General features: G+C 44.6%; 1 protein-coding gene across 3 annotated transcripts in view; it reads left to right on the top strand.

The window, feature by feature from the left end:
- ITPK1 (inositol-tetrakisphosphate 1-kinase) overlaps positions 1 to 21899 on the top strand; it is a 167217-nt gene that overhangs the window by 76133 nt on the left and 69185 nt on the right. For all 3 annotated transcript variants that reach the window (XM_063439055.1, XM_063439053.1, XM_063439054.1), the window contains exons 4-5: positions 443 to 568; positions 7879 to 7996. In XM_063439055.1, coding sequence (XP_063295125.1) covers positions 443 to 568; positions 7879 to 7996 — 244 coding nt within the window. The remainder of the gene's footprint in view (positions 1 to 442; positions 569 to 7878; positions 7997 to 21899) is intronic.

The following is a 21899-nucleotide window of genomic DNA, read 5'->3' as shown; positions in this document are numbered from 1 at the left end:
CATGGCAAGGGAAGAGTGGGCGGTCTCCTGTTTATGTCAAACCGTTCCTAAACAGTTTGTCATTATGTGGAACTAGTGAAATCTATTCCCAAGCTAATAGCTGCCTAACAGTTTGCTATGGCATGTGCTATGATTATAATTATTATAAAAAAAATGTATCTCACTAGTTTCCATTTTAATTTACAAGTCATGTCTGGCATTCTGGCAGTCCTTGCATGCAGTGCCATTGCATACAAACATACATACATAGCTTTTGAAAACTCTTTAAAAACATATTTTGCATCAAGTAACAATAGGATACATTATTTAATAACCTTTTACAATCTGAAAGATTACCCTCCCAACCTCTCTGTTCTCCATAGTACAGAATGCTGGAGCCACCAGGGGAGATATCCTAAACTGCTTTAGGAATTTTCTCATTACTTACTTTGTTTGTTTTCAGCTTAATTTATCCAAACCTATCGAAGACCAAGGTCCCCTCGATGTGATCATCCACAAGCTTACCGATGTCATTCTGGAAGCCGACCAAAACGACAAGGAGTCAGTACAACTGGTGCAGAGATTTCAGGTGAGAGAGCTTAAAGTACGTCTAATGAAATGTCGTGCCTCGAAGGGAATTCTGAATAGAGAATACTTGTAGGTAGAGGTCCTAAGGTGGAGCAATCATCAGAAACATTCCACCAATCTCCACTGTGATTGCTTCATGGTCTAACTTTGGCTCAGAATTTACTCCTAACTTTCATCATGTCTGAATATATCCACCAAAATGCTTCTGTCTTGAATTTTTAATAGAAAATAATATAAAAATAATTTTCTACTTGATGATCCAGAAAAAGACAGAAAAATATATTTATTTATTGCATCACCTCTTCTGGGAAGCGATTCCACCATTTCACTGACTGTTTATTAAAGGGACACTCAAAATACATAAAACACTTGCTGATGTGCTTTATATGTGAAGATATGTGAAGAATACATTGGGAGTTCTATATAGATATAATTCTGGGGCATAGTTCTAAAATGCAAACAAAGGGATTTTGCATGTCTGTTTCCTAGGAATAAAACATTTTGATAAAGGAATATGTTTTGCATATACTTAAAGGAACACTCTGGACACGATAGCAACTTCATCTCAATTATGTTGTTACGATTGGTGGAGGTCCAAGGTGTCATCTTACCATATGGGGTTAAATATTTCATAAATGGCTTCATACGCCACCTTTCTTCCTGGCCTCTGTGTTCGACTTAGTGCAGAAGCCACAGACTTGGGCCCATGATAGGCTGAAAGCCTCTCACATAACTTTCAAATGCATTTTTCTCAATAGGAGATCATTGATGGGTTCAGAGCTTCGTCTGACACTCTCAGCCTACAGCTGGTGCAACTGGTGCACAGTTTAAGGCAAACTGAAGTTGGGCTGTAGGAAGGGTTAAGCAGGATAAGTCCAGCATCGGTAATGCCGATTGCGATGTGAACATATCCTATAATACAACTGCATTCAGAAAGTTGTTAAGATTATCAGTATTATACACTGTGAGCTTTTTAGGAATTAAAAGGGAAATTAAAATTTTAAGCCAAAATAGTCAATTGGAAAAATTTGATAAGCTGGCTTTTTTAATGTTTAATAAAAAAATTGTTATTAAGTACCAGTTATCGGCCTTGATATTCAAATAAGTATTGTCATAGGTTACAGGTAATTTCTTACTAGTAGAGATGAAAAATGATTCATTCGTAAAGCTTCCGCGGCATAAAGCTCTGTTTTGACAAAGTATTTGTGAATGTTACAAAATAAACTTTTTAAAACACAGAAGTTAAAGCGATACTCCAGGCACCAAAACAACTCCACGTAATAAAGTTGTTATGGTGCCAGGAAGCCCTTGGAGGCACTCTAACTCAAGGTGCTAAACCTTTTTCGAGCGATTTAACCCCAAAGATGCCTTTAGCAGCGATGTCCACTCCTCCCCTAGCGGCATTTCAGTTTCAGGAAGCGTGAATTGCAGCCGGCCAGCTGATGCTCTCAGCCAATCAGTGACTCCCTATTCACTAAACTGGCTTGGAAAGAAACTTATATTTTTTAAGCCAATTTAGTGAATAGTGAGTCACTGATTGGCTGAGAGCATCAGTGGCGCACCTGCCCAGCAGCACCCTACACTTCCTGAATCCGAAAATTCTGGATGGTGCCTGGGGGCATCGCCACTGGAGGCTACTTTGGGGTTAAGCTGTTTTAAAACTGTTTAACCCCATGAGGTAAGAATGCCACCAGGGGCCTCCTGGCACCATAACAACTTAATTTAGATGAAGTTGTTTTGGTACCTGGAGTGTCCCTTTAACCTAACCTACACTGTACTCTGCTTTCTGAGGCAGTGTGGTGCACTATGGGTTAATTGGAATTACGCATGCATAGGCCCTGGCTTTGCAGAGGAGGGAAGATAATCTTAAATAAGTAGTTCAGTCTTTATTTATTGTCTTTGGAAAAGGAACTCCAGTTCTAAAGATTTGTGCATTTAAAACAATCTTTTTATTTTTTTCATTATTATGATTACACAACTCTGAGCTCTGAATCTGAACAGATTTCCTGCAGGAAAGCTCCCAAGTGCACTCTGCAAATAGCCAGCTACTTAGTTCCTAAATCTCTGCTTATTGTTAGAAGCGGCATCTCAAAAAAGAGAGAAACCAATCCTCAATTGAGGAAGTAGAAAACTTATACTGTATATACCTGTTTCCTCGCACTCCATAGATTTGTTTCTGTATCTGACATTGTTTTGTTAATAGTTCTTTTTTTCAGGGAATTCAGCAAGGCTGTGTTTGATAATCTGTAATTACAAAACCACTGCTAGTAGTTAATGCTGCATTCTGAGTTCACAATGCTGGAGACTTAAATTCAGAGTAGAGTATGTAGACATGAGTCTCTGGAGTTATGAAATCTATACATTTATTATAATATTTACCATAATCGCCAGACAATTTATAGACGAATATGTTGAGATGTGACTGCTTACCTATCATTGTGTCGTGAGCACTGTGCAGGGGTTGCGTAGCACTGTGCGGGGGTCGCGCAGCGCATAGACATAGAATACATAGACGCCGCATTCTCTGCTGAGCGGCGAGAAATGCGGCAGCCATCTTGGACCGGTCGCCGCTCTAATGAAGCTATTGAAGAACACTTGGAAAGCCCATCTCACTAAAGGTAAGTGAAGGACTTGGGGGCACTTATAGCCCTTAATGCCCATACCCCTTAGTACCCCTACCCCATGTCATTAATGCCCCTACCCCTAATCCTTAATACCCCTACACACACAGTGTTAATATTCCTATCCCAGCACACATAGTCCTTAATACCCCTACCCCAGCACAGGGGTATTAACACTGTAGGGATAGGGGTATTAAGGATTAGGGATAGGGGTATTAACACTGTGTGTAGGGGTATTCAGGATTAGGGGTAGGGGTATAAACACTGTGTGTAGGGGTATTCAGGATTAGGGGTAGGGGCATTAATGACATGGGGTAGGGGCATTAAGGGCTATAAGTGCCCCAAGTCCTTCACTTACCTTTAGTGAGATGGGCTTTCCAAGGGTTCTTCAATAGCTTCAGTAGAGCAGCGACCGGTCCAAGATGGCTGCTGCATTTCTCGCCGCTCAGCAGAGAATTCCATAGAAGTGCGGCATCTAGGTATTCTATATCTATGGCGCAGCGTAGCACTGTGCGGGGGTCGCGCAGCGTAGCACTGTGCGGGGGTCGCGCAGCGTAGCACTGTGCGGGGGTCGCGCAGCGTAGCACTGTGCGGGGGTCGCGCAGCGTAGCACTGTGCGGGGGTCGCGCAGCGTAGCACTGTGCGGGGGTCGCGCAGCGTAGCACTGTGCGGGGGTTAGCACGGTGCGGGGGTCGCGTAGTGTGGCACGGTGCGGGGGTCGCGTGCGTGGCACTGTGCGGGGGTCGCGGTGCGTGGCACTGTGCGGGGGTCGCGGTGCGTGGCACTGTACGGGGGTCGCGGTGCGTAGCACTGTGCGGGGGTCGCGGTGCGTGGCACTGCGGGGGGGTCGCGGTGCGTGGCACTGCGGGGGGGTCGCGCAGCGTGGCACTGCGGGAGGGTCGCGCAGCGTGGCACTGCGGGAGGGTCGCGCAGCGTGGCACTGCGGGAGGGTCGCGCAGCGTGGCACTGCGGGAGGGTCGCGCAGCGTGGCACTGCGGGAGGGTCGCGCAGCGTGGCACTGCGGGAGGGTCGCGCAGCGTGGCACTGCGGGAGGGTCGCGCAGCGTGGCACTGCGGGAGGGTCGCGCAGCGTGGCACTGCGGGAGGGTCGCGGAGCGTGGCACTGCGGGAGGGTCGCGGAGCGTGGCACTGTGCGGGGGTCGCGGAGCGTGGCACTGTGCGGGGGTCAGGGGGGGGGCGGGCACTGTGCGCGGGTCGCGCAGCCTTGCACTGCGCGGGGGTCGCGCAGCCTAGCACTGTGCAGGGGTCGTGCAGTGTAGCATTGTGCAGGCATCACAGTGATCACTGAACAATGAGCATTTTGGGTTAATAATAGGTGAGCCTGTCACCACTTTGACCAGCTGTATTTTATTTCTCATGATAAGCTTAAGTAATAAATACTTCTATCTATGGATTTTCTAGCAATGCTGCTCTATAAAAAGGGAAGTGATGCCAAAGTTCTAAAAGTGGAAGAATCACCATAGAAACCATTGGAGTGTTCCCTGCTAATTACTTTAGTTTCTATAGCGACTGTTCCACTTTTCTTAGTGACACTTTTAAAATTTTAATCAATGTGTTGATTAAATGTTAATGTCTTGGTTTCTGAATTTTTAAGTTGATATCATAGGAATCAACTTTATCGCAAGAGAGAGAGGATTTTGTTTTGTATTTTCACCTTGGAGTATTCTTTTAATAAGAATCTCAACAAGTCCTTCTAACAGACCCACTAGCGTGATGTACAGATAATGAATTAAATATATTTATGTAATAGTGCACCATTTAAAAGACCATTCTGTTTTCGTTTCACTGCTCACAGTCCTATATCACTTCTTGAAACGAAGTCTTTTACATCAGTTTCTGCCCTGTTATATTAATGCAAACCAACACATCCTTTGCATATTGGTTACTATGACTTTCTCTCTGTTTGGTAATTCTTGCTACAAATCGCATGCCCTGTGCACTGTCAGGACCAGCATGGGGGATCCTGCACATTCCAGGGATCCAGTGCGTATTCTCAGATAAGAGTGATATGCATGCTGAGTGTTATTTAAATGTATTTACAAGATCATTTTTTCTTGTCGCTCTTAATTTCTCTTAACACTGCATGTTCCCCTGTTTCTCTATTCTTTATTTCCCACAAACCCTTAGGGACTTGCCTCATATGGTAACCCCATATGGAACATGTTATTGATTTATTCCTTTGATTACATAAGTTGTGGCAGGTGACACACTTTTTTTTGGGATAATTAGCCATTTTCTTTCCTTCTCATTATTCATGCCCAGTCCTTCATCGAATCAACCATCATTTTTATATTCTTCAAAGCGCCTACATATAACGCAGTGCAATGATTGGACAGGTATATGTAACAATTTTTACACACATGAGCAAAAGGTTATAATGGCCATAACCATATTTATATATATATACATATAACCATATTTATAATGTGTATATAAAATAAATGTTTTTTTAATTATTAAATATAATATTAATAAATGTATATTTTCAGGCAAATTTAACATGCTTATAGATACACTCTAGCATTAGAAATGCAAACCTTTATTCAGCATGCTAGTGTTATTAAAACTGTATAGATTCAGCCCCCCCCCCCCAATTTAGTTAAATACAAATGATCTCAGACAATCCGATGCGTCCATAGGGAAGAATTGGGAGTCTGGTGCACATGCACCGCAATCAGCCTTATATCTATGCCTGTACTTGCATCTCTATGGGAAGCATTCAGTATCTTCATGCAGTACATGGAGACGAACATTGGTCCTGCAGTTTTTGAAGGATCACAGGCAGTCTGAGTGGCATTAGGCAGCAGTGTAAACACTACCTTTTCTCAAAGAATGCAGCGTTTACAATGTGGCGCCTGGAGGGAGAGTATTTTTGCCCCAGAACTACTACATTAAGATGTAATGGTCTGCTGCCTAATGTGTCTCTTTAGGGACACTGTAATGTCAGCAATTACCGGGTAGTTCTATGCCATTAAATTGGATGTGTCATCCATGTCAAAGTTGAAGCCATTAAAGTTTATTACCTAAAAACACGAATTGTAGTGAAATAAAATAAATTTTCCAAATCCGCACTGCTTCCCTAAATTTTGCAATTAATAAACCCTGTTGTCACATCGAAGAATGCTGAGAGGTTTGCAAGGAAGTTAGAGAATAAATTGCAGTCCTTTAACATCCCGCTGGTATTGCTGTATTAACCCATTACATGCCAGCCCTAATTACCTCTGCGAGGTTGAGCACATCATCTTCTCAGGCCTCGGATTAGCTCAATGGTCTCCCTGACCTATATTCTGTACAGAAGATTAATATTTAATGCATTATAGCCGAGTTTGAACGGATCACCTGCTGGCCCATGTGAATTTTGCCTATCGGAGTTGAAAACGCTGTCTGTCTTTTATCTGTGCCACATTCATTTTCAGGTCACTATCACGCCAAATTAGAAATGTTCAGTGCTCCTTACAAACCTATAACGGTCCATTAAAGATCAGAACACGGGAGACTTCAAACAATCTGTAGACACACTTTATGGCGGGTTAGATTCGCGAAACAATCCGCTGAAAGGATTTTCAAAGGCTGATATATCTGCGTGCCTTTCTAATTTATATCTGATATAAAATAGCAAATCCCAAGCAAGCACGATTTACCTGTAATAATAATTATTATTTTTCCCCCTTTTAAATAAAATTATGAATGAAGGTAAAACCGAAAATAAAGGGCAATGGAAGTCAAACCTCAAATACATAGTATACATACATACATACATATATCACATAATATAGATGCAAAAAACATATCTATTGCAGTTCTTTTAAAAATAAAAAATTGTAATGACCAGTATTTCGAAGGTATCAAAAGGAACTGCAATAATTCATTATTTTGCATCTACATTACTGGATTAATAGGGTAATTCAAATATCATGAATGCATATTGTACCATATATTGTAATATAAGCTTAAAACATGTAATGATCTGGAGCACTGTCGTACTATTGTGGCAATCATACATCTAGCATTTGTATGTATGAAATAAAAGGAATTGCTTGATTCCACATAGAATGCTTAATCCGCTAGATATCCCACAGTAGTTATCAGCTGGCACCGTATTGTGCTCTGAGAATAATTTGCTGAAAGAAGACAAGGTATATGGGTGGTAAGTAGGATTGCTCCAAAAATAATCCGCAAAGGAGGAATGCCAGAGTGGACTGCAGCAGAAGACCTAATCCCACACCTCTTTAGATATAAATAGGCGGTTACATCACGGTAGGCTAGGGAACTCTGTGATCCTCAAAGGGAAGTACGTACCCTCCCAAATGTCTACTAAAGCCCAGTCTGCTATGAGTTGTGCATGTAAACTATAGACAGGGCTAGAGGAAGGCCAGAAACAGCAAGATGAATTATGGGAGAAGAAATTTAGGGAGACACTGTAATGAACTGTATTTGTTAATTTTGGTGGGCCAGTTGCCCACATCTTTTGACACCTTCAGATTGCACAAGAAAATCACACTATCGTGGGGTAAAACAGTATTAGCGAAGTGCCATTAACTGTAGTAGGAATAAGAAATGTCTATGGAACCTTAATATAGTAAACCGTAGACGTTGGCTTACACTGTGTTTAATCAGGTCTGTGGCGTTTCACTGTATATTTACTCTCCAAATCTGTCTTCTGGTAACAGGAATATGTGGAAGCTCACCCTGAAACCATCATTTTGGACCCATTACCTGCTATTAGGACACTACTTGACCGCTCAAAGTCGTATGAACTTATTCGAAGAATTGAGTCCTGCATGCAAGGTAAGCTTACAGAATCAACCTCATTTGTCGTAGGATCCTTGAACATGAATCCCAGCTAATTTATGAAGCTCCAATATATTCTGCAGTGCTGTACAATGAGTAAACCACATATAAGGATTAGATGCCCTTAAAACGTTAGGCGTACCTGAAGTAATGCGATGTGGGACTCGCCTCAAAGGATTTAGAATCTGGCTCTCACATCAAACAATTTTTGATTAATTGAGATTTGCGTGAGCGCTCTAGGATTGGCTAAAATCTCAGCCATATCAAGCCTTAAAAGGACATTTCGGGAGATTTACTAACAATTGTAGACTTTAACAGGTGCATATCTTGTGTATTGATGAATAACTCTATGCTGTCCATTCATACATGTATGATTGTTAGCAAACATTTTATAGAAAGTGTGGCTTTTTCCCCTCTTGTTTTGGTTTAAAACAAATGCTGCACCAATTATGATAATATGACACGTGTTTGGGAATGCTTAGGAGCTCATTCACTAAGCAGTACAGTTGAATTGTAGGCCTCAAAAAGTAAACTTTACATTTTTCTCTCTTTCTCTCAGTATCGTGGTCCTAATATTGCAAGGCTGATGTTGATACCACACAAAACCTGCCACAGGCCTCTATATTCTTCATAGGAAATGCTGGTCTATTAATCAAAATTTTTAGCACAATATCACATTTCAGATCGGGGCATTCATATGCTGCTCTGATGTATGTCTACTTAATGCAGCAGATGATTGGTGCTTTTAAGTTATGTGGACTGCACAGCCTTACAGGTTTAAACAATACTTTCGGGGCTTGGTTTGTTGTTGGTCTAAGATGGACACGTGAGTTGCTAGCTCTAATCCGTGCATCCAGAAATAAACCGATAGAAACAGCAAAGATCCGCACCATGGGATGCTTCAGGCGCTATGTGGAGTCTTCTTCCACACCCAGAACACAAAACGAACCCCACTCCTCTTCTATCCACAGTTATCTGTGGATCCCGATGGCTCTGCTCTCACAGGCCCCATTTGAAAAAAATGGCTCCCACTTTCCTAGGCTCCTCAGAGTCGGGAAGTAGTGCTCCCATATCGCTACCCAGAACAGCGAATAGAGGTCCCCGGGACTGGTATGTTCTTTTTGCATCCCTCCCCAAGAGCGCATAAAGCCTTACGCCCACGCGAATATCTAATTCTCACAGATTCGGACAACCACCAACGCTACATAAGGACGTGGTTCCATTCGATTCTCTGGCTTTATGATTGGTTGGTGGTCACTGGGGGAGAGGATGAACTGGATCACTGAACACCCCCACTTCCATAGCCTCGGGGTATGAGCTTACCACTTATGGTTTGGTCTTATATGGTCCTAACCCTCCTTGGGAAAACTCATAGACTAATCCCTACACTCTTCCTTCACCTGACATCTATGCGTACGCTATGCCTAGACCAGCTCGCCATCTTCTAACTTTACTACTTTTTTACTACTGGTTGGGACTGTACCACCCTACCAACTCCCCTAGAGACAAGGGAACTTTTGAATATGATTTCACACCCCCACCCCCTCCCCCAATCCCCTTTTTTGTGTGTGTGTGTGTGTGTGTGTGTATCTAACTGTGTGGATGACCGGCTCCTGCCATATGCGCTCTTTATAATCCAGGTTATCTGGATTTCTTTTCTTATATATAACTCCTGATATTTTTGTGCACCGATGTGCTTCTACCTTATTGTACACAGTCGCTACTAGAAGTGGAAACCGATAAGTGTAATTTTTCCTTTTCTTTATATGCTATGTTGTTATGCTATGCTATGTTTTATCCTTTTAGCAATAAAAGCTGAACGGTGGCTTCCGGTTGACGGATCGAGGCAAACAGACGCACTACACAGGAGCTCCGTGTCTAATTTTGGGAAAACACTCCTAATCGACGCCGAACTTACCCCCATTAACCGCTGCGGGCACGCAGGTACCCCTCACAAAAAATGGGACGTAAACACAAGAAGAAGGCGACAGAAATAACAGCCCCGGGGCTCACAATCGGGGAGATGTGGAGGCGGACACGCGGCCCGAGTGAAGCCAATATGGCGGCGCTCCATGGAGGCTGCACAGACTACTCGGATGAATACTCCGAAGGAGCAGAGGAGGAATACTTCCCGACTCCAGACCCGAAGCCAAAGCACACCCCAAACTCCACAAGGAAAGACCCGGATGCCGACCTCGTGACCACGGGGGTGCTAAAAGCCCTACTGGCGGATCTGCAACACAATATTCTCACAGACACCGCGGCTTTAAAGGGTGAACTACAGGGCCTGACAGGCCGCATTACGCTGCTAGAGGCCTCCACTCAGGAACATGAGAGCACTATCGCCACACTACAAGGCGAACTGCGGGAACTGCACCGCAAAAACGCGCTGCTGGAACGGCGCCTGGATGCCCAGGAGGACGCTAAAAGGCGATACAATGTCAAGATCAGAGGGCTCCCAGAAGAGCTACCGGAGACAGAAGTCCCGCGCAAGATCGAACGCCTTCTGACCAGCATACTACCTTCAGGTAATCCTATACCTGTCATGCCCACAAATATATTTCGGATCCCTAAATCTGCCAAGGCCCCTAAATCAGCCACAAGGGACACTATCCTCACCTTTAAAAACGGTGTGGACAAAGCGACAGTCCTTACCGCCCTCCGGGGAAAAACCCCCTTACAATTTGAGAGTGCAAAGCTGACATTCTATGGCGACCTGTCGGGGGGTACCCTAGCATGGCGTAGGTCACTCCGACCCCTCACCGCCACACTCCAGCAACACAAGATCCCATATCGCTGGCGGTCCCCCAACTCACTACATGTGCAGCGAGGTGAAACAACCCACCATATTCACGACCCACAAGACGCAGCAGAGCTACTACAGACCCTGGGCCTATCATGGGACTCACTCCTCCAGGCGGGCCCCAAAGCCACCACAACACCGAGTCACAGCTGGAACCCGGCGGGCAGTGCCCCATTCGTGCCTCGAAATCTCACGCCAGTAACATATGCCGCAGTCACCACCTAAACGGAAAGAAGGCACTGTCGCCCCCACTCAGATGTCGCCATCCCCGGACTGCATCGGACCGCGCCACTCACTTCTACTGTACCACCTGGAACCACGGGGACTTCACCAACCATCTAAGGACTTATAGTATCACTCTTTGCTAGGCAACAACACAGATATCATGAGACAATGCCACGAATCAGTCGACAAGCCGAAGTATCTTACACGGGGGACAGACCACTACGTGTGGTCGTGACAACGCAACTTACCTACCATGCCTCGACCACCGAGCGGCTTGGGGAACATTACACGAACCTGAAGTGGATTTTCACCCCATTTGTATACCGGGACACTGTGTTTTCTATGGCTCATACTGCTCACGATACTGTTGCTCCCCCTGTGCCTACCGACTAGGTTCCCATCTAATGTCTTGACCGCCGGCACACGGTGACACATTGACGTATCGATCACCCAATAACTGCACATAGCCTACACAGCCGCACGCACCCAACAGTCACTCTCCGAACAGACAGAATGACACCGCCCAGCACAATGCTACTAGAGCTTGACCCTTACTAAATTCACCTGCTCCCAAGCCCCCTCCCACCCAAGAGTTATGCTTACTGAAGCCAAGCTGTATACTCAGACACCCCACACTAGCCACGAACCCCCACATACACAGTCTTGCACAGGTCCTTCCCCGCACACTACAAGCTCACACAGAGTGTGAACCCGACGGTGCTTGAGGCGTGCGACCAGCACTGCCCCACGCGCGCTAAACCATTGACGCTCTTGCCTGCATATAATTCTCTATAACGCAATGTACATACCTTTCTTACTCTTAGCCCAACTGACGTTATTCTGTACATGTACAACCTAACATACCTTATTGGAACAAGGTCGCTTTAAGCTACCTACCAACTGTCATACCCACTCGCCCATTCCAGTCAGTAAGGTGCAAGCCTAAAAATTTGCTATCTGTACACCTACAACACTACCTTGCCTCACCGCAGCCGTACTCCGCCACACGAGCGGAGCTTTCCCTATGTGTCTCGCCTTTGACTTCTCCACCAGTCAGGCTAGAATTGCTATCTAACATTTTTTACTGTTATCTTTGGTCATTTTGTGTCTTAACATGTCTTGCACAAACGATAATGCATGCACTGATATACCTACTGTAAACCTCTATATGTTCCAAAACAACACACCAGCATGCCTTACGCACTGTCACCGCGGAGAGGAGCACTGACAGCGCTCCTGCCAGGTAGGGAAGGCTGCTCCAAACCGCTGACACCCAGCGGCGGCCGCGACTGCAACCCACTTCTCACGCCTTGTTATGTGTATGGTCGCTGCGAGCTTCACTTATTTTCACTCGTTTTATAGTGGGGCAGACCGCAAACGATACACCTGTATAATTAGCCTATAGGCATGACTACTAGAACAAGCTGGTTTCACATTTAGCATACAACTTGGCCCGCGTTGGTCCTGTTATAAGCGGAATTTAAGCTATATCTGTCTGTTCTAAAGATACAACTTAGCCTAACTCGTTGGAATAACCGTTATTCATTTGCTTTATTTTATGCTACCTTATTTCGTTTATCTTAATTAAGCATGGATCGCTATGTTCGACAATACAGGTGGATATGTTCACCTATTATAAGCCTGTTTTATAAACCTGTTTTACAAGCTTGTATTATACACCTGTTCTATAAGACTGTATTCTAAGCCTGTACTATAAACCTGTTTATGCTACCAGAATAGACCCGGCCACTAGCTACAGCACGCTTTAGACTCGCTACAAGTTCACTTACCTAAAAATGAGGCATTGTCACTCAAGAAATGTAATTCTCTGAAAATGTCAATATACTAATCCTGTAATGTGCACTGTTTTTACATTTCCCTCCCTTTTTCTTTCTGTACCCCATCTTGTATGCCTCAATAAAAGAAAGATTGACAAAAAAAAAAAAAAAAGCTGAACGGTAAAAAACAAACAAAAAAAATGACTTTTCATTGATCTAAATAGATACTTTCCTTTTAAAGCAGGAATATTGTAACCTCTGTCCAGTTGGGCTGGTCAGCATTAAAGGGATCAAATGCCTGCGTTGTGTGAGTTCACAATATATGGGAAGAACAGAACCTGTTCTGTCATTACCCATGAGCCTTTTCTGGCCTCACTAACGTTCTACGGGAACAGAGCAACCAGTGTATTATAAATGCATAAAGGGCAGCTTTGTGCGGACTGAGCAAACATTGGTGGAGTATAATAGAACTCAGTAGGTAGGGATTGTGTCTAAAGTATAAAACAGACAACTCAGCATGTTCAGGAAACAATTAGGGGAGTTAGGTGTGAGATCATTGTGATACTCAGGTAGGGAGCTACATTTTATAGACACTGATTCCTTTGTACTTAGACAAACCTATAAACCTGTGTCTGTGTGTGCCATTGAACACGGAGTGTCATTAAAGCAAAGTTGCCATGGTATTGCTTTTTATTTATTCGGGTGAACTTTAGACCTCGTATTCATGAATAATCGTCACATTTATTCATGTCTTAATCATTTGTATTTCTATGGCTAACGCAGTGACACTATTATATTTATGGTTCACTTATTGGAGAAAATATTAGCCAGACATTTTACCCTCTGCTAAACCAATGAGGCTTGTCTGCCATAAAATATGTGTACTTGTGAATAAGTCTGATCACGCAATGTAAAATCTTGATAATTTAGACACCTAAAAAAGTTGGTTATGTTACTTAAAATCCTGAGAAATGGACCATGTACTTTGAGATCTAGATAATTTGGCCTTATGCTCTAAGAAATGCAGAGTCTGGCCATATAACTTAAGATCTAAAAAAATAGTTTTTATACCTTAAAAAATAAAGAATTTTGACATATGCTTTACTATATTTAAAATCTTATTCAGGGCTTCAAATATCAAGTCTTGTGGTATTAACCAGGCCTTAAGTTACTCGCCACTGCAAGCCTCAAGAGTCCATGACATATTGGCCAGAGGTGAATTTCTACTTGCCATGGGCTAAGTTTTCACTTAGGTTAGTGGTGAGTGCTTGTACTATAGAATCTAGTCTTGAGATCTAACGGATCTGACCTCTGACATTTTGAGATCCTGAGAACCTGACCATGTACATTGAGGTCTTCAGACCCTTGCTCTGGTACCGTTTGACATCTAGATAATCTAGTCCTAGTTCTTGATAACCTATTTCTGCATCTGACAATTTGGACTTTTCATTATTTGCCCATTTCTTTTGAAATCTCAGACAATCTGACCTGCACTATGGTGATCTATAATTGCTCTTTTGTCTGTTTTTGGCAATCTCAGACCCCGATGTTGTGTCCCTGCGCACGGAGACCCTCGAGGTTGTGTCCCTGCGCACGGAGACCCTCGAGGTTGTGTCCCTGCGCACAGAGACCCTCGAGGTTGTGTCCCTGCGCACAGAGACCCTTGAGGTTGTGTCCCTGCGCACGGAGACCCCCGAGGTTGTGTCCCTGGGATATAAAACACTGAGGTTCCAACATTTTACTCTGAGACCTTGAGTTTAGAGCAGTCTTTGTTGTTCTCGTGCTATATGAAAGTTGCTGAATAATTTACGCATTTGTTCTTTTAGACTGTAGCCTTGACCTGCACTATAGACACTATAGTCACCTTAAAAGACCTCTATAGGCATCCAGACCACTTCAGCTTAATGAAGTGGTCTGGGTGTCAGGTCCAGCTAGGTTTAACCCTTTTTTTAAATAAACATAGCAGTTTCAGAGAAACTGCTATGTTTATAATAGGGTTAATCCAGCCTCTAGTGGCTGTCTCATTGACAGCCGCTAGAGGGCTTCCGCGCTTCTCACTGTGATTTTCACAGAAGATGTCAGCGTCCATAGGAAAGCATTGTGAATGCTTTCCTATGGACTGGCTGAATGTGCGCGCGGCTCTTGCCGCGCATGCGCATTCAGCCGGTGACGGAAGAAGAGGGAGGAGAGGAGGAGGAGAGCTCCCCGCCCGGCGCTGGAGAAAGAGGTAAGTTTAACCCCTTCCACCCCCTAGAGCCCGGCAGGAGGGGGACCCTGAGGGTGGGGGCACCCTCAGGGCACTATAATGCCAGGAAAACGAGTATGTTTTCCTGGCACTATAGTGGTCCTTTAACAACTTTAGCTCAATGAAGCAGTTTTAGTGTATAGATCATGTCTTTCAGGATTTACTGCCATTTAGGACTTAAATCACTTTGTTTCTGTTTATGCAGCCCTTGCCACACCTCCCCTGGCCATGACTGAAACAGCCTGTATGAAAAAAAAAAATGGTTTCACTTTCAATCAGATGTAATTTATCTTAAACAATTTTATCTCTTGCTCTCTAAATTGAACTTTAATTACATACAGGAGGCTCTTGCAGGGTCTAGCAAGCTATTAACATAGCAGGGGATAAGAAAATCTAAATTCCACAGAACTTGCAATGAAAGAAGGATAAACTTTAGATGACTCTTTATAGGAAGTGTTTAGGAAGGCTGTGCAAGTCACATGCAGAGAGCTGTGAGAATTGAGCACTGAGACTGCAGGGGCATGATCTATATACCAAAACTTTTTTATTAAGCTAAAGTTGTTTTGGTGACTATAGTGTCCCTCTAATCCATTCAAGGATAGACGCTACAAACTTTCAACATTAATCTCTGTTAGCCCACCCTACCATTATTGCCATTCTGTTTTTGTTCTAAATAACCATCTTGGTCCTGTGTTAAATTCATGAATAGCTGCAATGATCAGCCATACAGAACTGGAATGTTAGCTTGCAGACGGTTCAAGTTTAAAGTCTCCTTTTGAAATTTGGCCTGGGAGAGGATAAGAGGTAGTCTCATCCCACAGACACTTTTATGAGTTCTCTGACAAATGCGGTAGGACACTAGCCCGTACCCTGAAGCAGAGACAGAGGCAACATCACATCCACCAGATTAAGGGGAAAGATGGGACGCTGAAAAGGACACCGACGGATATTTTGCAGGCCTTTAGGCTCTTCTACGAGGAGCTATATAACTTAGATACCACTGCGCGGCGTTCAGACGGACCCCAACACCGACGTAACATAGACGCTTTCCTCACAGAACACATAGGCCGAACGCTCCCAGAGGAGCTAGCCGAGGAACTAGAACAACCACTTACCGGGGAAGAACTCCTTGCCGCACTTAAAAGTTCTAATTCCAATAAGGCACCGGGCCCCGACGGTTTACCGGTCTCATACCTGCGGAGGTTCAAAGACGTACTGCTCCCACACCTGTTACAGGGTCTCAACTCCTTGTTGGAAGGAGGTCGGTTCCCGACAGACTCCCTACGCGCCACGGTCACGGTCATACCAAAGGAGGGGAAGGACCCCACTGATAGATTGGCAGTACCTCGAAGCCACCCTCTGTCACATGCAGTTTGGCCCCCACATACGCTCATGGACCCTCGCCCTATATACTAACCCGACGGCCATCATCCGGATTAACGGCGGTCTCTCTGCCCCCTTTGCCATTCGGAACGGAACCAGACAGGGCTGCCCCCTGTCCCCCCTCCTGTTTGCCCTCACTCTAGAACCTTTCCTGGAGGCGGTCAGACGAGATGGGGGAATCACCGGGTATAGGCACCACCACACAGTGCATAAAGTGGCCGCCTATGCCGACGATATGTTATTTTTCCTAGACAATCCCACAATCTCCTTCCCCAATCTCCTCCGAGCCTTCAGAATCTTCGGTGAGATCTCCAACCTTAAGCTGAACCTAAGCAAATCGGAAGCCTTGCCGATTTCACTCGCCGCCGAGAGAGTCGCGCATTTAAAATCACAGTTTCGCTTTTCCTGGTGCGACGCTAAACTCAAATATCTCGGCGTCTGGCTGCCCAGTGACCTAACACACCTGTTCCGGCTAAACTTCCTAACCATACTCTCGGTCTTACAGGCGGACCTACATCGTTGGAAGGGCCTCTACGTCTCTTGGTTCGGCCGAATTAATGCCGTAAAGATGAATGTGCTGCCGCGCCTTCTATATCTGTTTCAGGCGATCCCCATAACTATACCCAGGTCATTCTTCCAAACACTAGACACGGCAATAAGGCAGTTTGTTTGGAGTGGTAAAGCAAGCAGAATAAGTAGGAAGCTCCTAGAGCGCCCTAAAAGTAAAGGGGGTGCGGGTCTCCCATCCTTCCGGGGATACTACCACGCAGCACACTTACTACTCAGGGTAATAGATTGGCATGCCCGTCCCACAGCCAAACTATGGGTTCCCATGGAGCAGGCACAGGCGGGGGGCACACTCCCCTCCCGTTTATTGCTCAGCTCCCTCACTCTAACAACACTGCGAACGGGTAATCCCCTGACCGATGCTACGCTACGGGTCTGGTGCAAGTTACTGTTCACAAACCAACTCACCACCACTGACGGCCCCCTTACACCCTTCACGCATAACCCAAAGGTGGGAGGGGGACTTACGCCCTCAGATTTACGCGCATTCACGGACACTGGTTGGCTTTGCTTCCGACAGCTACTGCGGGGAAACCAACTCAGACCTCTCACAGACATAATGGGGGACAAGGCACCTACCGGCGTAGATAACTTTCACTACGCCCAAATACGAGCTTATTACGCGGCCTTCCCAAACAAACAATGCCTGAACAGACCACCCACGCAGTTCGAATCCCTTTGCACAGCCCAAACCCACCCGGAAAGGGGAGTCTCTCTGCTATACGCGACCCTTCTCAGCAGTGAACACCAGTCCCACCCGAGGTACATAACAAGGTGGGAAATAGAGACAGGGACCACGCTCACAGAACAGGAATGGGACAAGATCTTTATACTGACTCACAAATGCTCCATCAGCTCCAAGCTCTAGGAGACAAGCTTTAAAATCCTCACACACTGGTACAGGACCCCAGACATCCTACACCGTATAGACCCAGGAATACCAGACGAGTGCTGGAGATGCGGGGCCCCAGACGGCTCTTTTATCCATATCTGGTGGAGCTGCACTGACATCGCGCCCTTCTGGACAGCGATCAGGGAGACCATCCGTCTCATAACGGATATCACCCTCCCTCTCCATCCCCTCACTATGCTTCTTCACCACACAGACATGTCCATCTCCACATACAAAAAATCCCTACTCAAACACCTGCTATCTGCAGCAGCAGCGTTAATCCCAACTAGGTGGAAACAGAAGGATGCGCCTACCCTCCGGCAGTGGCTGGACAAGGTAGGAGAGATACACCATATGGAATCACTCATGGCAGCGCTTCATGGGAGGCTAGAGAAATGTGACCGCACCTGGGCACCATGGCTGTGGTACCTCATGATGGACAGAGCGGGGAGCCGGGGGCCTTCTCTCCCCCTCCCCTTCCCCCCCCCTCCTCTGTCCTGTCCACTTAACTGAACAATGGGTCGGAGTTCCTGCCGACTGAGTACTGACTAACCCCAACCCGCTAACACCCACCCCCCCAAGACAGTTCCAGTGTTGACCCCCGCACACGTCCTTACTCACCTCGAACCCTTCACTTACGACCGCACACATCTACGGTCCTGAGACAACCTGGCACTGAAACTAGAACCGCTGACTATACACAGGCCCGAATCCCGAGACCCACACACACGGTCCCTGACGTAAGACCTACACCCAGACGGGGAACCGACCTGGGACCTGGAACCCGAAAAATGCACCTCTACGACCGGACCTACTAAAGTAGAGCTCCCAAACACACTACCCTCTGGCAGCGGACCTGCTACAATATTGCAACCAGGCCGGTCTACGCTCACTAACTGACTCAGAATCCACCTCCTTGGTCATATGCGGCCGGGTGACCAAACACTCCCTCCGAGGAACTATCCTCCTCACCCCGCTCACGGAACGTCTTAACCCCTGGCAGAGGAAAGTCCAAATACGCTCCATTAGGTAGGGACATCCCATTTCCCCTCTTCCCTATACGGTTACTGTCATCCACATCTGAAAGGTGATAAACCCAGTTACATGATTCAATGTATTTGAATGTTACCATTCACAAACAGCATGTAGTTCATTGAACTTGTTATCCGCAGGTACCTGTTGTACGCATCACCTAACCATTTTGTCTTCTTTAAATATCGTTATGTGTATAATTGTAACACCCTTTCGACATATGTCAAATATAAAACAAAAATAAAGATTGTCTAAAAAAAAAAAAAAAAACGGTAGTCTCATGCTTGTTAGACAGGTTTCTTGTCCTTGACGTATTGTCTCCCCCAGTTGAAAATCCACATTCTTCTATCCTATTGTTGTTGTTATGTTTGTATTACACACAATATTTAACAAGTTTTAGGCAGAAAATGTAAAATTGCTTTGTTAAGGAAACTACATTCCGACACCGGAACTGACTTCCAGCAGGACAATATGCTAGAACTCGTGTTGTCAGGAGAATCCTGTCCCTAGCTTGCGCTGACCTGAATTATTTTCTGCATACAAAGCAGAGCTGCTGATTTGGATGTCACTGGCGTAGACGGAGAGTGAGAGTTTGTGCTGCTGGGATGGCAATAATTAGGCCTCGAGTAACATATGAATAGCTGCCTTTCTGTAATAAAGCCCCCAGGCATCACACAATGTAATAATCATGGTGTGTGTTTTTGCACAAAGCAAAATAATAGATACATCTCGTATTAAAGCATATAGAAACCATCTTGATTGACTGTCACACAGTCACACAATTTGTTTTCAAATACTTGGGCAAACTTCGTCTTTGAATCAGCCAAACAGAAAGCCGGCCATTGATGCAGCTTCTCGGCGTTCCTATTCATGGGAATTTCGCAGGTCGGTGACCCAGAGATCAGTTGTTAGAGCCGTGAGGAGAAGGAAAGCCCAGAACTGAGTGTAACATTGCTATTTTGGCAAGACAGTGGCTGTCCTCGGTGCCCAGGTGCCTAATGATGACCCTTAAAACCTAAACTGTCAGGGTAAAACTGGCATGTCCCCTTGATATAAACATGCATGTGCACAGATTGCTTTTTATGTTTTATAGAAGTTTGTGTGTGAACGTGCGTGTGTGTGTGTGAACGTGCGCGCTCTCTTGCACTTAGAGGTAAGGTCATATTTCAGACATTTTTTTTGTAGTAGTTTCTCTGTCAGGTAAAATTGTTGCAGACATTGCTACTGTGTTAAGGGAAAACTATTAAAGAAACAGAAGCAGCTGATTTATATTTAGATATTGTGAGTGTACTAAAGATTTTTTTTTTTTTTGGTCTTCAAAATTCTTTATTTATGAAGTGCGAAGTTTATATTTTTAGGGTATTTCAAAGAGGCTACAGTCAACATTTAACATAAGTTTTTACAACTTTTTAACACTGGGAATGAGATGGCTTGACATAGAGGCTCCTTTATTTGGTATGGCTCAGTGAGCTTGTGATATCACCAGTTCGTGAACACTTGCGGTGTAGCTCAAGGAACCTTTAAGTTAGTCTCTGTTGACCACCCTTATTAAAAGGAAGAAAACACAACAGCAATGGAAATTGAAATATAAACCAGTAAACTTTAAGGAGAAATGAGAATCTGATGTTCTCTCACAAATGTGGATGAGGAGGCCAGGTAGGGGAGGTGGGGGTGCGGTAGGTTTTCTACAGAATGGTAGGCTATCGGGTCTATCTCTGGGCTTCAGTTATTAGGTCCTGTGTGTCACCCATGTAGGTTCTGGTATCTTTTTGGATGCGTTTTCTTATAGTTGTGCATAGGTTGGCCCTCCTATTGAGCTTGTAGCAGTGTGCTTGTGGTGAGTCATTGTACATTTGGACCCAGATCGTGTTGGGCCGAGCAGGGCCTGTTGTTGAGAAGGTGGTCAGGCCTGATGGAGTGGGCCATGGAAGGGCTTGTGGGTGTGGAGTAGGGCGCGAGGGAGGGAATAAAAAGAGGGGAGATCCAGATGGGGATCGGGTAAAGTGTTGTGAAGTTGTGTTTGTGTTTGAGTGTGCATTGGCGTCCATAGGATTTTCCTGTATTGGAGTAGTGGCGATGCAACTAAGTGGAAACTGGGAATTTTTCCATATTTTATGGAAGTGTTTAGTTGTTTCATGTATTAGTGCGGACAATTAGTCAATTTTTATGGTGTCCTTGATTTTGCGTTGCACCATGTGTGTTCTAAATATTTTTGACACCCAAATAAGTGGTGGGAAACCATAGTACACATCATTTATTGTTCATTTTAAACATTGTTGTGGTGGAGGCAGTTTTTTTAAGTGTGACAAAATAAAATGTGTTTAATGTTTAACTTAAAAAAAAAAAGGTATACTAGGCTGTTATTACATTAAAATTATTTATTATTATTATACTATTATTTATATAGCGCCAGCAATATTTTGTAGCGCTGTAGGGACTGGTTTCCCACTTGCACTTTTACTTTGTTTCCCAGTAAATTTAATGTTACATACAAAAAGAATGCTGTGCGCATGCACCACTCCTGCCACAGAGCTGTTACTCATTAACTTATTCCTGAGCTAACCAGTTTAAATCCTCACCTTAAAGGCTGATCACTTGATAACCGCACAGACCGCAGTCCTTAATAGGATTGCAGAGGAATATTGTTTAGCTGTTTATATTTAACCGCTTACATGTTTATTTGTGGACTGTATATTTATTTAAATACTGTCCGCTGTTTTACGCATTGTATTGTTGGAGGAGCTTATGATTCTCTTGCTATCTGACCTTGACTGTTCGTGCAAGTGAAAGGAACGCTGGAATATATGTTTTGAAAGTGTGCTGCGTTTAAATTGATATCGTTTTAGAAGTTAACCATCCACAGGTTTCCTTCTCGTGTCAAAAGGGGAGTGATCTCTCTTACATTAAGTTCAGGCAGGACATTTGAAAACTATGATCTCATCTGCTGAGTTTGCCAGGGGACACAATCTAGTGGA

This window comes from Pelobates fuscus, chromosome 13 (assembly GCF_036172605.1).
Source record: "Pelobates fuscus isolate aPelFus1 chromosome 13, aPelFus1.pri, whole genome shotgun sequence".
NCBI classification, from domain to species: domain Eukaryota; kingdom Metazoa; phylum Chordata; class Amphibia; order Anura; family Pelobatidae; genus Pelobates; species Pelobates fuscus.
This window is presented reverse-complemented; position numbering and strand designations above follow the sequence as displayed.